The sequence below is a fragment of the Chenopodium album genome, chromosome 2 (genome assembly GCF_948465745.1).
Source record: "Chenopodium album chromosome 2, dcCheAlbu1.1, whole genome shotgun sequence".
Lineage (NCBI taxonomy): Eukaryota > Viridiplantae > Streptophyta > Magnoliopsida > Caryophyllales > Amaranthaceae > Chenopodium > Chenopodium album.
This window is the reverse complement of record NC_137835.1, coordinates 5,690,320-5,703,834: the sequence shown is the minus strand read 5'-3', so window position 1 is coordinate 5,703,834 and position 13,515 is coordinate 5,690,320. Positions and strand designations below refer to the sequence as shown.

The window sequence follows — 13,515 nt, the reverse complement described above, 5'->3', positions numbered from 1 at the left end:
TTTATTTTATTTTATTTTTTTATTTTTTTTTTTGAAAAGAGTAATGATGGTGATTTTAGAATAAAATGCATATCAAATTTTTGTGTTCATACTATTAAAAATATTATTGGATAGATGATTCTATATTTAATATGATATCTTCAAATTTAATTTACCATTATCTATTGTTACCATTTAATACACTATTTAATGTAAGGATATATGTATAATACATTAATACATTTGATCTTAGCCACTGATATAAAGGTTTTGCTATATTAACCTTATTTTCACTAATTTGAAATATCATAAGTTCAAATGATTTAAGATAGAATATGTGAGCAATTTAATTTAATGGTTGTAGGTAGGGACTTGCTTGCAATTTTTAAAAGCCTCTAGCTACCAGCTTGACCATTGAAGCTAAAAAATGCAATTAGTTTGGCCAAGCAAATTAATTAGCTTGAGAAAAAAGTTTCCAAAATTATAGGAGATTAATGTATTAAATAATTAAATTTATAAAGATAATTGAGAAAGTCAAGCTTATTTAATTAGCAAGCTAATAGCTAACCATTAGGGGTACAAAATAGCTATAAAAAAAAAAAGTTAGTAGCTTAAAATCATACGTGACATGACAAGCTAATTTAACAATTAGCTTACCGGTGGAGATGCTCTAAAGGTTGATATATAAGGATTACTCAAGCTCAAATTATTTTAGTTTTACTAGGGTCTAATAAGTTCAAATAAATATAAAATAAGTTCAGACAAGTGAAAATCAAATGAATTGAATACATCCTAACTATCTTTAAATAATTAAGCTAGATAGATCAAAAGCTTATTAATTTTTGTTCTTTGACCTAAAATAATAGGATGATGGTACCAATATAACAAGGTATTTCAAATACATATATGGGGATTGCATGATGTTATAGGTATTTCAATTGTTCATCCTTCATGTGTGTCGAGGTTTCATTTTATTCGACTTATCTTAACTCGTTTAATTTTAAGCAATTAACTATATCTTATCTTAAAAAATGGCATGCATTGCAACTTATATCATACTTGTATACTTGTGTTTTTTTTTTTTTTTTTTTTTTTTTTTAGCAAGGTTTATCGTTGTACTACTGTACTAGTCGATCTTTTTACAAGTAAATAAGAGCGCAAAACGTTTATAAAAGGGTCAGACATGCATGAATATTATATATGAGTAATTAAACAAAGTACTGTACATGAATTAGGTTTATCAATCCTCTTTTTTTTTTTTTTTTTTTTTGGACAAATTAGGTTTATCAACTTGTAATTAGAAAGCCAACACAATACATTAATTAGTCCTTGCTCTAGTCTTAAGTAGTAGGTGGGAAATATAATTAGAATACTTTGAAGTGAATGGATGGAAATTAAGTACTTCACCCTTTCTCAAATTTAATTGCTTCATACTCCGTATAAGATTTTACGCTCTCCAACGCACAATTTGAACCATTAATTAGTTCTTTAGTTTTTGGTTAAAAGAAATAGAAATATCAAAAGTACAAATTAAAAGGAAACAAACAAAATCTCTAAACAAGTATATTTTTAATGAACAGTTAAGTAACAAAAAAAAGTAAAAAAATTAAAGAAGATTTAGTCGGCGAATAGTGTAAAACTAAAAAAGGGAGCAATTACTTAAGAATGTAGAAAGTTATGAGACTGAGATTGATGTGTAATTGAAGAGTCGTCGTATTGAGAAGAAAAAAAAACCATATATAACTTACTCAGTTAGAATTTTGGCTCGAGCAATGTTCGAAGTGGTTACATGGTGCTAACAACTTTACATTTAATTATCATGAGGATTTTCTCTATTTCATCCAATTGGGGCTCGATCTTTATTAAAAATATGTAAAATAAAAAAAAATCATACGTAAAAATCTTCTATTGAACTCTAAGCCCCATTGTAGATATTTAAAGGCATGCTTGGATTGAGGGCGGAGATGTATTACTAGCGAGGGTAATAAAAGTCAAACTAAGCAAAATGAAAGTAAATATAGGGAAGGATGGAGGAGATAGTGATAATGTGATTGTAAGAAAAATTATGTAGTAGTGGTGTGGTCGTATGAGGCGAAGAAAGATGAACTAATATCCTTATTTTGGGGTTGATAGATAGTTACACTAACTATTACCCACATTGTGAGGATTTTATCTCTCTCTTTTCCTTATGTCACAAACTCACAACTACCTTATTTCATTTGCAAAAACCTAGTCTCCTACAACACCTCTAACTAGTCTCCTACAACACTTCTAATTACTTATGTTTTTTCAAGTTTGACTTTTATTACTCCCTCAATTGATATTACCCCCGATCCAAGCATGTCCGATCCTAATTGGTGGTTAATTGGTCTTTATGCATGCTATTTTCACTTTGTCACGTTAATCTCTTTCTCTCTCTTCTTTTTACCAATATAATATTATAATGTAACTTTCCAACTATTCTCCTTAATTAATCTTTGACTGTTGTGGAGAATATGGACTCATTCTCCTCTGTAAGGTTCCTATCCTTGCATGAAGTGCTAGATTAAATTGCCAAATGAATGATTATCCATTTGATAATTAGGTATTTGACCCCAAATTTGAAGGCAAGATCAATAAATGCCTATCTCAACAGCCTTTTAGTTCAGCTTTTAACCTTCATAGGATGAACATGAGCCAAAGTTTGATGTAAAGCCAATCGATCTGCATCTTCTTCCTCTGTTCATCTCGAATAATCCCTCCTCCTCCTCCTCCTGGCGTCGCACAACCTTTGCCACTTCATCAGTATTAAGGACAAACCATCCTCTTGGTGGTGCAATGTACACTTGTTGCTCTTAACTAGGTTTGTTTGAGTTTTTTCCATTAGCATGAATTACCACCATTAGGGTCTTCTCTAAACTTGATCATGCATTTTTAATCTCTCTTTTCTGTTTTTTTGCTTTTTCTTTTTTGAATATAATCTCTCTTTTATGTACATTAGCCATCAAGAAAAACTTTTTTCGAGCCTTTTAGAATAACTTTTTTTTATAAGGTAATTATGAAGAAAAAAAAAAACAATGTTACTTTGTTAGGAAACTCTTTTCACGAGGGGAATTCCTAATGTATTGAAAGAGAAAACGAAAACAAGACTAGAGTTATTACAAGGGTAAATGTTCATGTTATATACTCAATAAGATTCGCGATCTAATCTGTCGTTTTTCTTGGCTCTCAATAAATATGATGAATACTCGATCTAGGTATCAAAATTGGTTAAGTTAAGATGCTCGGTTTTCCATGGATGGGACCAAGTACCACCTTTGATTGAATATGAATTAATAACTAAGAGATTGTCGCCTTTGATATAAATATTGTGAATTGTCTGAATATATATCTTGTTGGAGAGCTAGGAGATGCCTTTGTGCAAGGCTAAAGCTTCAATAGTGAAGACATTGATGATGCTCAGGTTGAAAGTGCTAGCATGGATATCGGGATAAGAAAATCGTCTCTAGTTGTCTCTAAGGTTGACTCTTGCTACTATTGAGTTAAGAAAGACCAATACTAACATATACATTAATACATATACTCCACTTTGTTTAATAATAAGAAGTACAAAATTTTGTGTATTAAACAAATGGAATCTACTTTAATTTATCTTGACAAATATGATATCATGTCCAATATCGATTATAATAAATATTCCATGTATCACTAAAAAAAAACCAATTCATAACGTATTCATTTTTATTAATAATTTCCCATCAATTATTTAAATTATTTCCATATACAATTGCAAACCATTGTCATATAAATCAATGATACTTATACTTTGAAATCCTAACAAAACATACATATATTGTAGCCATTACTTTCAAATAGAGGTGTTAATTCAAGTATAATTTGATTTTTTCATCGATTTCTAATTGAATTGGTCCGATCAGATTTTGACACCACTCTTTTTGGACGGAGCGAGTATGTCGGCCAATCAATCCCTCACTCTACAATTTACACTAGTCTCAATTCTCTCAAATATTGTGCAAAATATTTGAAGCCTTAGAAAATTCACAAATTTTTAAAAAAAGCGGGTGTTCAATAATGATATTGAATGGCGGATTTTAAGGACAAAAAAACTGTCCTGGGCACGTGCTTTCCAAAATTAAAGAAAAAGAACTTTCTCTCTCCTTGATTTTCTCCTTCATTCACTCATTCACGCTTTCTCTCTCCTCGTTTTTCTCTCTCTAAAAACCAGTTAACTGCGATTTCTCTCTCCTCCATTGTTGCTTTTCGAGCTTTTTCGAGCTTTTTCTCACTTTTCTTTCACTTGTGAAGTTGTTTATCGCTTAATTGTGGTTAGTTTACTTATTTTTTTGAGATTTTTGTTAGTTTAAATTGTTTTGGTTCTTCGATTTTTAGGTTTTTTGATTTTGATTTTGTTTTCGTTTTTTGTAGTGTTAGTTTCAGCAATGGTGAAGAAGAAGATTACAAAGAAGGCTGTAGATGCTGAAGAAGGTGTGTTTGTTTAATTTTTCATCATTTTTTCGAATTTTCAATTGAATTTTCGCTTATATATGTCGAATTAGTAGTGCATGTTATTTTTTATTGTTTTCTGTTGATTTATTATGCATATTATGATAATTGAATTTCAATTTTGAAGTTATTATGTTTAATTTTGCTTTATTTTATTGTTCATTGTGATAATTGGTTCAAAATTTGATATATATGTGTTGTGGTGTTGTTACATGTTAAACAAATTTTGCATGTTTGTTTTCAGAAGTTTTATTCATTATTCTTCAAGTTTTGATGTTAGGTTTTAGTTAGATTATGAGAATAGTATGCATATCTGCATTGTGTTTGTGTATATGTGTTTGAGTACCAGTAATATGTGCATTGTGCATTGTGTGTGAGTAATATATACATTGTTATTTATATGCATGACAAAGGTTATTTTATGCTTTGAAAAGGGTCACTTTATGCTGTGAAAAGGGTCACTTTATTCTGTCAAAAGGGTCACGTTTGTATTTAAAAGGGTTACTTGTTGTAGTTTAAAGGGTGACTTTATGCAGTGAAAAGGGTCACTTTATATAGTTAAAAGGGTCACTTTATATAGTTAAAAGGGTCACTTTATGCTTGTTAAAGGGTTACTTTTTTATTTAAAAGGGTTACTTGTTGTATTTTAAGGGTGACTTTATGCAGTAAAAAGGATTTTTATGCATATATTCTAAATTTTCCCCTGAGTAATTTGTGAATTTGTAATTTATGGTTATCCTCTGTATTAATTAGATATAGGTGGTTCAATAGGTGGATATCGTTATAAATCGCCTTCAAGGGGAAAAGGAATGGGTAAAGAGCCTGCTAAAAAGAACAAGACAGGTCCTGAGAAGGACAAAACAGAGTCTAAAACTGGGAAGTCTAACATTGTGAAGGCTAAAACTGTGAAGGCTAAAACTGTTCCTAAGAAGGCCAAAGCAGAGTCTCAGAAGGTTAAAGCATCTCCTAAGAAGTCTAAAATTGTATCTAAGAAGGCCAAAGCAGATGCTGAATTGCAAGTAGTTTCTGATTCTGATTCTGATACTGTTGTGTAAGTATAAATGTTTTTTGTTTTGTATTTTTTTAATCATATATATCATGATTCTGATTCTGATTCTGATATTGTTTTACTTATATTATTATTATTTAGGGAAAAAAGACCCTTGATTGCAAGGTGCAGACCACACACATTGGAATTAATGATGAGTAATTTTAGTCCTAATCAACAAAAAGCTGTTGAAGAAATAGGTTTTGGTGGTTTATTACATCTGAAATTGAAAACTTTGAATCGTCAAATGCTACATTGGCTGGTTGAACACTTTAATGGAGGTAGCTGCATGTTCACTATTGCTGCTGGTAAAGAGTTTGTAGTTACTAAAAATGATATATGTGATGTCTTTGGCTTGCCTATGAGTGAGATTGCTGTTCCTGAACTTCAGAAGAATCCTGAAGAAGGTAGTGTAGATAAACGTATCATTCAGTCATGGAGACATGATTATGGTCTTACTGAGAAGCAACCTCTACATTTGTCAAAAGTGGAGTCTAGGATGGTTGATTTGGATGATGGTGGTGAAGAATTCAAGAGATGTTTTGTGCTACATGCTATGTCTAGCTTCTTAGCTCCTACTACTAATAGGACTGTTTCATTGAAGTTGCTGAAGGCTGTGGAAAATGTTGATGAAATCAAAACATTTGATTGGTGTTCATATGTTTTGAAAAAATTAAAGAAGGCTGTTGTGAATTATAAGAATGATGAAAATGCTCAAAATGTAAGTGGTTGTTTGCTAGCTTTGCAAATTATGTATTTTCATCGATTAAATTTCCAAGGAGAAAAGGAAAGTAGTACCCTTCCTTTGATTCAACATTGGACTGATGCGAAGATTAAGAAGCGGATCAATTTGGAGATTAAAGCTGGTGATTTTGGGCAGGGACCATTGGATACCCTTACATATCCCGTTTCACAGCCTGAAGTTAGGGATCCTATAACTCCTGTTGTTAAGCAAACTTGTGGTCAAGGGGCTTCTACAAGTGGTAGAAGTGGCCGCATTCTTGCATTTGATCTTCCAGAAAGTGTGATGACTGATGATGAAATTAAAGAAATTTCAACTGATGTAAGTGCTCTTTTTTTTTTTTTATTTAGTTATTATCTCTTTATATGCACTAAAGTTACCCTTTTTGTGCACTAAAGTTACCCTTTTTGTGCACTAAAGTTACCCTTTTTGTGCACTAAAGTTACCCTAAATATTCAGTTATAAGGGTTACTTTATGCATTTTAAAGGGTAACTTTATGCATAATAAAGGGTAACTTTATGCATTTAAAAGGGTAACTTTATGCATATATCATGAATTTTCATTTGTTTTTTATTTTTATTTTTTACATTTGTATAGTTTCTTATTGGTTCATATGTTTGCAGGCTGTTCATGAAACATTTCTTTTGGTCAAAAGAAATATGGATGTATTATTGTTGGTTCAGTCACAGGGTTTTCAAACCTTGAGTGATATGATTGCTTCTCGCAGAACTGAATCATTATCCTCTGATGATCCTGTTGTATTTTCTCAAACACAACAGTTACTTTCTGATCCTCATTACCTGAAGCTTTTAGATGGTTTAATTGAGGAGTGTAACAAGATGAAGTCTATTCATGAAATGTTTCGTGATTTTTATGAACCTGAAGGTCATAACAGTGATGATCCTGATAATGAATCTGAAGAAGATTTGAATTTGAATAGGTCTGAGGATGATGTCAATGGTAAAGGAAAAAGTGTTTTGATGAATAGGTCTGAGGATGATGCTGGGCCTTCTGTAGCAAATGCTTCTAGACGTATCGTCAGAGGCAATAAATCTTTTTGCTCACTCGACTGTGGGCCAGTAGGTGTGGATGTTCCTTTTCTTACTCTGTTTTTGAGGTCTAATGCTCGGATTTTCAAGAAATTGCCCAAGTTACATCAGGAAATTCTTGATTATTGTTTACTGAAGGATGATTCAATGATGAGGAAGTTAAATGTCATTTTTTATAATAATTATATTTTATATGTTTTTTTTCCTTTATTTTTTTGTTTAATGCTTATCTTATTTTTTATTGTTGCAGTGAGAATCTTGTTACTATTGGGATGAATTTTTTAATTCCAAGAGAAGACATGGTATCCCTGGTAGCTCCACTTAGAATTAGATGGTGCATCATTGATTGCTACTGTCTGTATTTGAACGAGAAGGCATGTTTTGATTCTGGTCCTCGAAAATTCTTCTTTGGTGTGAGGCAAAGTGTAAGTAATTTGATTTTTTTTTTTATATGCACTAAAGTTACCCTTTATGTGCACTAAAGTTACCCTTTATGTGCACTAAAGTTATTATCTTTTTATATAAACAAGTTCTCATACTTTTAATAGTTTGCATTCTTGCATGTTTGTGAAAACATTGGCAAAGGTGAAGTTTCACAAGCTGTTAATGATTTGCACGGTTTATGGGAAGGTTGGGTGAGCTATGAGAATCCTGAATGTGATATTATGGATGCTGAACTGGTATATTTCATGATAAATTACTATCAAAACTTTAAAAAAGTTCTGTTTTGTGTTAAACTGTCTAAATCAGTGTTTTAATTTTTTCTGTTTCAGATATATTTTCCTGTTCTTATTGAGAATCACTACATTTTGTTTGTTATTGATCATACAAAAGAGGTGGTATATTATCTTGACAATATCATCTGGCGTGATGATGCTCTTGAATATACCAAAGAATTGTCTTCACACTTGGTATGTTTATGTTGATTTCATTGTTATGTTTCTGTTTACTTATTGTTTCCATTTAAATTTTTTTTTTCTTTTTTCTTGTTTTATTTTATTCTAAACTTTTATATTTTATGTCAGTGTGATCAAATGGGTGTTTTTCTCGGAAAAAGAAATCATCCAAAGAGTGTTCAGCTACCTTCTTATAGGTTTCAAATTGTTGAGTTGGAATGGAGAAAAGAAAAAGTTGACAATTTGGACTGTGGGGTGTTTGTTATGTATCACATGCTCCATTTTGTTGGCGAATCGTTCAAATTAAATGAACTCAAAACAGTAATTATTCATCTATTTTGTATGTATTTTTTCCCTTTCTAATGCTTTTATTAATTACATATTGATAAGTTTTTTTTTTTTTTTTTTTTTTTCTGTTGTGAGATTATTGGGAGAAAATTTCTGCGAGGTGAGATTTGTACGACACTGGTGCTGTGTGATTTGAATGAATCTAGGAATGATGTGTTGTCAGAATTAGAGAAGTTCAATGAGAAGAAGAAAGATCCTGCTTATTGCCAAGAAATTGAAATGAGAAGAAAGGATGCAATTGCTGCAAAGAAGAAGAAAGATAATGAAGAAAGAATAATGGCAGCTGAAGTAGAAGCAAAGGCAGAGGCAGACGAAGAGAATCCCAAAGGAAAAAGGGCAAAAAAGAAGACAGACAAGTACACTCCTTCTAAAGGGTGAAATGACTGTTAGAAGCAAAGGTTGATTAGGTCTAGGAGCATTTTTTGAACAATGAAAAAACTTAATGTTTGTGCATATACATCAAGTTAAATGATGTAATTAAACTTAGTGGTTAGTTTTTTGTTCTTTTGGAATACTGATGTATGTGCATACATTAAGTAATTTGAAAGGTTCTTGTGTATGTTTTTTGGGGTCACTTTTGTGCATAAAAAGGGTTACTTTGTGGCATAAAAAGGGTTACTTTTTATATTTGATAAGGTATACTTTTTTGGGTAGATAGGGTAACTTTTATGCATGAAAAGGGTAACTTTTATTGACAAAAGGGGTAACTTTTATTACTTGAAAGGGTAACTATTAACAAAGAGAAGGTTAATTTAGTGGATAGAAAGGATAAGGTATACTTTTTTTGGATAGATAGGGTAACTTTTATGCGTGAAAAGGGTAACTTTTATTGACAAAAGGGGTAACTTTTATTACCAGAAAGCGTAACTTTTAGTGGATATAAAGGATAACGTTTATGCATGAAAAGGGTCACTTTAATTCATGAAAAGGGTAACATAAGTTGATGTTTCCAAGAATTAAATATCTGCTAATAAAAGTGTCAATCACATTTTCATTAAACTTGTCATAGAGTAAAAAAACAAAAGAAAAATAGTTTAACAATACAAGGTATATTAATTTCAAAAAAAAAATGTTCAAAAAAAGATCTTAAAAGAGTCGTAAGTTAGGTGTTTTTGATCCAAATTCTGAATTTGGAGGTGGCAGTGCTGGTTTTCTTTTTCTCTTGCTTTTTTCAAGTCCTCCTTTTGCTCTCTTGCTTCTTCCTTTTGTTACAGCCGTTTTAGGATCAAGTATTTGTGGTACACTTGTGCTTGTACTCGATGCTGAAGAAACATCAGTATTGCTTTGAGTGCTGTCTGCCACATCAGGAATGTTAGAAGCAGCTTCTGTACTTTCTTTCTAAGCAGCAATAGCAAGTAAGTCTTCCACCATTTTAAGACTGTTTCTGAAGCTTAATAATACAAGGTATATTAATTTCGAAAAAAAAAATGTTCAAAAAAAGATCTTAAAAGAGTCGTAAGTTAGGTGTTTTTGATCCAAATTCTGAATTTGGAGGTGGCAGTGCTGGTTTTCTTTTTCTCTTGCTTTTTTCAAGTCCTCCTTTTGCTCTCTTGCTTCTTCCTTTTGTTACAGCCGTTTTAGGATCAAGTATTTGTGGTACACTTGTGCTTGTACTCGATGCTGAAGAAACGTCAGTATTGCTTTGAGTGCTGTCTGCCACATCAGGAATGTTAGAAGCAGCTTCTGCACTTTCTTTCTGAGCAGCAATAGCAAGTAAGTCTTCCACCATTTTAAGACTGTTTCTGAAGCTTTCTTCCATAAATGCTCTTGTGTCTTCATTTTCTTGACTTTTTAAGATTAGATTGTAGTATTTCCTCATCATTGTTTGCCTCCATGGAATATATTGCTGTTTAGGATCCTGATTCTTCAACCTATCCCATGCCTCTGTTTTTGCAAACTTAGTCCATCTTTTTGAAACATACTTATCTGGTATTCTTGTTACTGAATGCAAATGTAGAATTCTGATGCAATGATAACATAACCATCCAGATGCTTCAAAATTTTTGCAAGTGCACCATACAGTTTGGCTCTCATGTATATAGTTTACTTGATGTGCAGACCATGGCTTGTCTTCTAGTGTTACTTGATAAAGTAGGCATTCTTCATTACTGCCTAACATCTGAACAGTTGTTGCCATAGAGTATCCAAACTCCTCTTCAAAATCTCTAAAGAGTGATAAAGTGAAAACCTGTACATCAAAATCATGTAGGTTCATTTAAATTGCCATATATTAGGTGTAATTTATGTAGTTGTCAGTTAACTTTTTACCTGTGCAGCATGCTTTAGCATTCCAGAGAGAGGCAATGAAGTGAATGCTATTGACTTGCTACAGGTAAACTCATCATATTTCTCTGTGCTTCTCCAACGATTGGTTGTCTTCTTAAATATGGTATAAAATTCTGTCAAAGTAGTTGTTTTACTTGCTCTGAATCCTATAGCATGATTAGTGCTTTCACTCCTTTGTGACGATAAGATTCCTGCTGAAAAGAAATCTCTACTAAGGGCAGGACACCATTTGTCTTTCAACTCATACACTCTTTTGTACCAAGAGTGTTCTGTCAACTCATATTTCTGCAACATTGCCTGCCACTTTTCTTCGAATTCTTGTTCTGTCACACACATCTTTAAGCACTGGTTGAATGCAAATTTGAATTCTTTGTCTTTTTTAAGAGCTCCAAATCTGGTTATGGCATTTTGCTCCAAATGCCATATACAAAGTCTATGCCTTGTATTTGGAATCACCTGCATTGAAAATAAAGGGGTCACTTTATGCTGTTAAAAGGGTTACTTTATGCACTAAAAAGGATAACTTTATGCAGATAAAAGGGTAACTTTTATGTGAAAAGAAAAACTTTATTGTCAGATCTCAAATCTGTAAGATGTCAATATAAATCTTTTACCTCCAGAATTGCATTTGCCATTGCTTGGTCCTGGTCAGTGAATATTGAAGTTGGTTTTCTATCCTCCATAGCTTTGAAGAAGGTTTGTAATAACCACACAAATGAATCTGTTGTTTCATCCCCAATAAAAGCACATGCAAACATACAATTATGCCAGTGGTTATTTATGCCAACAAATGGAGCACATATAAGATTATATCTGTTGGTTCTGTATGTTGTATCAAAGACAAGAACATCTCCATATATCCTATAGTCTTCTAGCATCATTGAATCTCTCCAAAAGATATTGCAAATTCTTCCTTCTTTGTCAAACTTCACTCTAAAAAAGAAGTTTGGATCCTCTGATTGTTCTTGACTTAAAATGTTCACTAAAGTTTGAGCATCTCCAGCCTCAATTTGTTCCATTCTTAACCTTGAGCAGAAATTCAGGTGATCTACAACACTATGGCCTACATTCTGTTCTCCTCCAGCCTCTGTAGCCATGTAATAGTAAGTGTCCATTGTAGTTAAACCTGAAGATTTCATTGTTTTGATTGCTTCAGTTTTTTCCTTTGTCATTTTTCTTTCAGAACGATGCAAATAATGCCACTGTGGCTTTGTTAGCTCGTGGTTATGCTGAATAACATGAGACACCACCTCAAACTGTCCTTCTTTATTCACTTTTGCTCTTATGCATGCCTTGCAATTTGATCTTGTAATGGCTACTTGTCTTGGCTTTCTTGCTTTTACATTTACATCCTCTTCATCAACCATTTCAACTAACTTTGTTTTCTTCTGACCTGAATGTCTCTTTCCCTCAGCAGAACACACATAGTTTTTCTCAGTTACTATTTTTGTGTGTTGTTTGAATCTAGTTGTATGTTTTCTTATTGAAAATCCCAGTATAGCAGCATGTTTTTCATACAATTCCAAAATTTCTTCAAAAGTTTCTCTTACCACACCAACAAATGATCCTCTAAGATCTAAACCAGAAGCATCAATTGGATTTGTATCTGTTATTTAATACAAACAAATCAGATAATAACCACAGCCAGCATAAAAAAGGGTAGCATTCGTGTGAAAATAGGGTAACTTTTATGCATGAAAAAGGTAACATTTAGGCATTCAAAGGGATACTTTCTGCATACAACTTGAATTTTCAGCATACAATTTGAGTGTAACATTTGTGCATAAATAGGGTCACTTTTAAGCATGAAAAGGGTAACATTTAGACATTCAAAGGGTTACTTTTTGCATACAATCTGAGTGTAACATTTGTGCATAAATAGGGTCACTTTTAAGCATGAAAAGGGTAACATTTAGGCAATCAAAGGGTTACTTTTTGCATGCAATCTCAAAAGTTCTGCATTCAATCTGAGGGTAACATTTAGGCATAAATAGGGTCACGTTTATGCATAAAAAGGGTAACAATTATGTATTCAAAGGGTTCTTTTTAGCATACAATCTCAAAAATTTATAGAAATTACCTTCAGTTGCATTTGTTTTGGTTGTTTGTTCTGAATTTGAATCAATTGATTTATCAGGAACCACTTGATTTTCAGCATTGTGTATTGCGTCTTCTGCATTATCAATTGCTTCTGCATTGTCTGGATGGTTGAATATTGGTACGAATTCATCTCCAAAACAATAAGTTTCTTCTTCTTCTATAATCGATCGATTTAAATCGATTTCAAATTCAGTCTCAACTTGCCTCTGTTTTTGTAGCAATTCGTGAATGAGATTGCTGCATTTTGTTGTATCGAAAGTCGAATTCTCCATTGATGATCGATTTCTGCAATTTGTAAGTTTTCTCACCTTTTTTCTCCTCGATTGATGATCGAATTCTTCTATTTGTGCGTTTTCTCACCTTTTTTCTCCTTTATTGATGATCGATTTCTGCAATTTTTGCGTTTTCTAACCTTTTTTCTCCTCGATTGATGATCGTTTTTTGCAATTTTTGCGATTTCTCACTTTCTCTCTCCTCCATTGTTCTGCGTTTTCTCACTTTCTCTCTCCTCCATTGTTCTGCGTTTTTTTGATTTAGGTATAAAATTCCGTGATTTTAAATTA

At 32.2% G+C, this 13,515-nt stretch overlaps 2 protein-coding genes and 1 long non-coding RNA gene across 6 annotated transcripts; 2 read left to right on the top strand and 1 right to left on the bottom strand.

Annotated features, from left to right (window-relative positions):
• The first annotated feature begins 4,024 nt into the window (after positions 1 to 4,024).
• Positions 4,025 to 9,127, top strand: LOC145594140 (uncharacterized). Of its 4 annotated transcripts, none has more exons than XM_081650484.1 (10): positions 4,025 to 4,304; positions 4,405 to 4,464; positions 5,254 to 5,533; positions 5,633 to 6,593; positions 6,897 to 7,480; positions 7,573 to 7,747; positions 7,871 to 8,002; positions 8,096 to 8,233; positions 8,348 to 8,539; positions 8,642 to 9,127. In XM_081650484.1, exons 2-10 carry the CDS (start codon positions 4,419 to 4,421, stop codon positions 8,942 to 8,944), a joined length of 2,811 nt encoding a protein of 936 aa, XP_081506610.1. In that variant the 5' UTR covers positions 4,025 to 4,304; positions 4,405 to 4,418; the 3' UTR covers positions 8,945 to 9,127. The 4 variants fall into 4 exon arrangements, with proteins under 4 accessions (XP_081506610.1, XP_081506605.1, XP_081506602.1 ...); XM_081650479.1 differs by having other exon boundaries at positions 5,236 to 5,533; XM_081650476.1 differs by having other exon boundaries at positions 4,025 to 4,464; positions 5,236 to 5,533.
• Positions 9,128 to 9,823: 696 nt separating this feature from the next.
• LOC145594164 (uncharacterized) lies at positions 9,824 to 13,466 on the top strand. The gene is made up of 5 exons (XR_014102822.1): positions 9,824 to 9,921; positions 10,139 to 10,279; positions 10,843 to 10,898; positions 12,990 to 13,070; positions 13,171 to 13,466. It is a non-coding gene; the product is annotated as an uncharacterized LOC145594164 (long non-coding RNA).
• On the bottom strand, positions 9,959 to 11,303 carry LOC145594158 (protein FAR1-RELATED SEQUENCE 5-like). Its single transcript, XM_081650497.1, has 2 exons — positions 10,835 to 11,303; positions 9,959 to 10,754 (listed from the first exon to the last, which is right to left on the bottom strand). The coding sequence occupies exons 1-2, from the start codon at positions 11,186 to 11,188 to the stop codon at positions 10,011 to 10,013; spliced, it is 1,098 nt and encodes a 365-aa protein (XP_081506623.1). The 5' UTR covers positions 11,189 to 11,303; the 3' UTR covers positions 9,959 to 10,010.
• Positions 13,467 to 13,515: the final 49 nt, after the last annotated feature.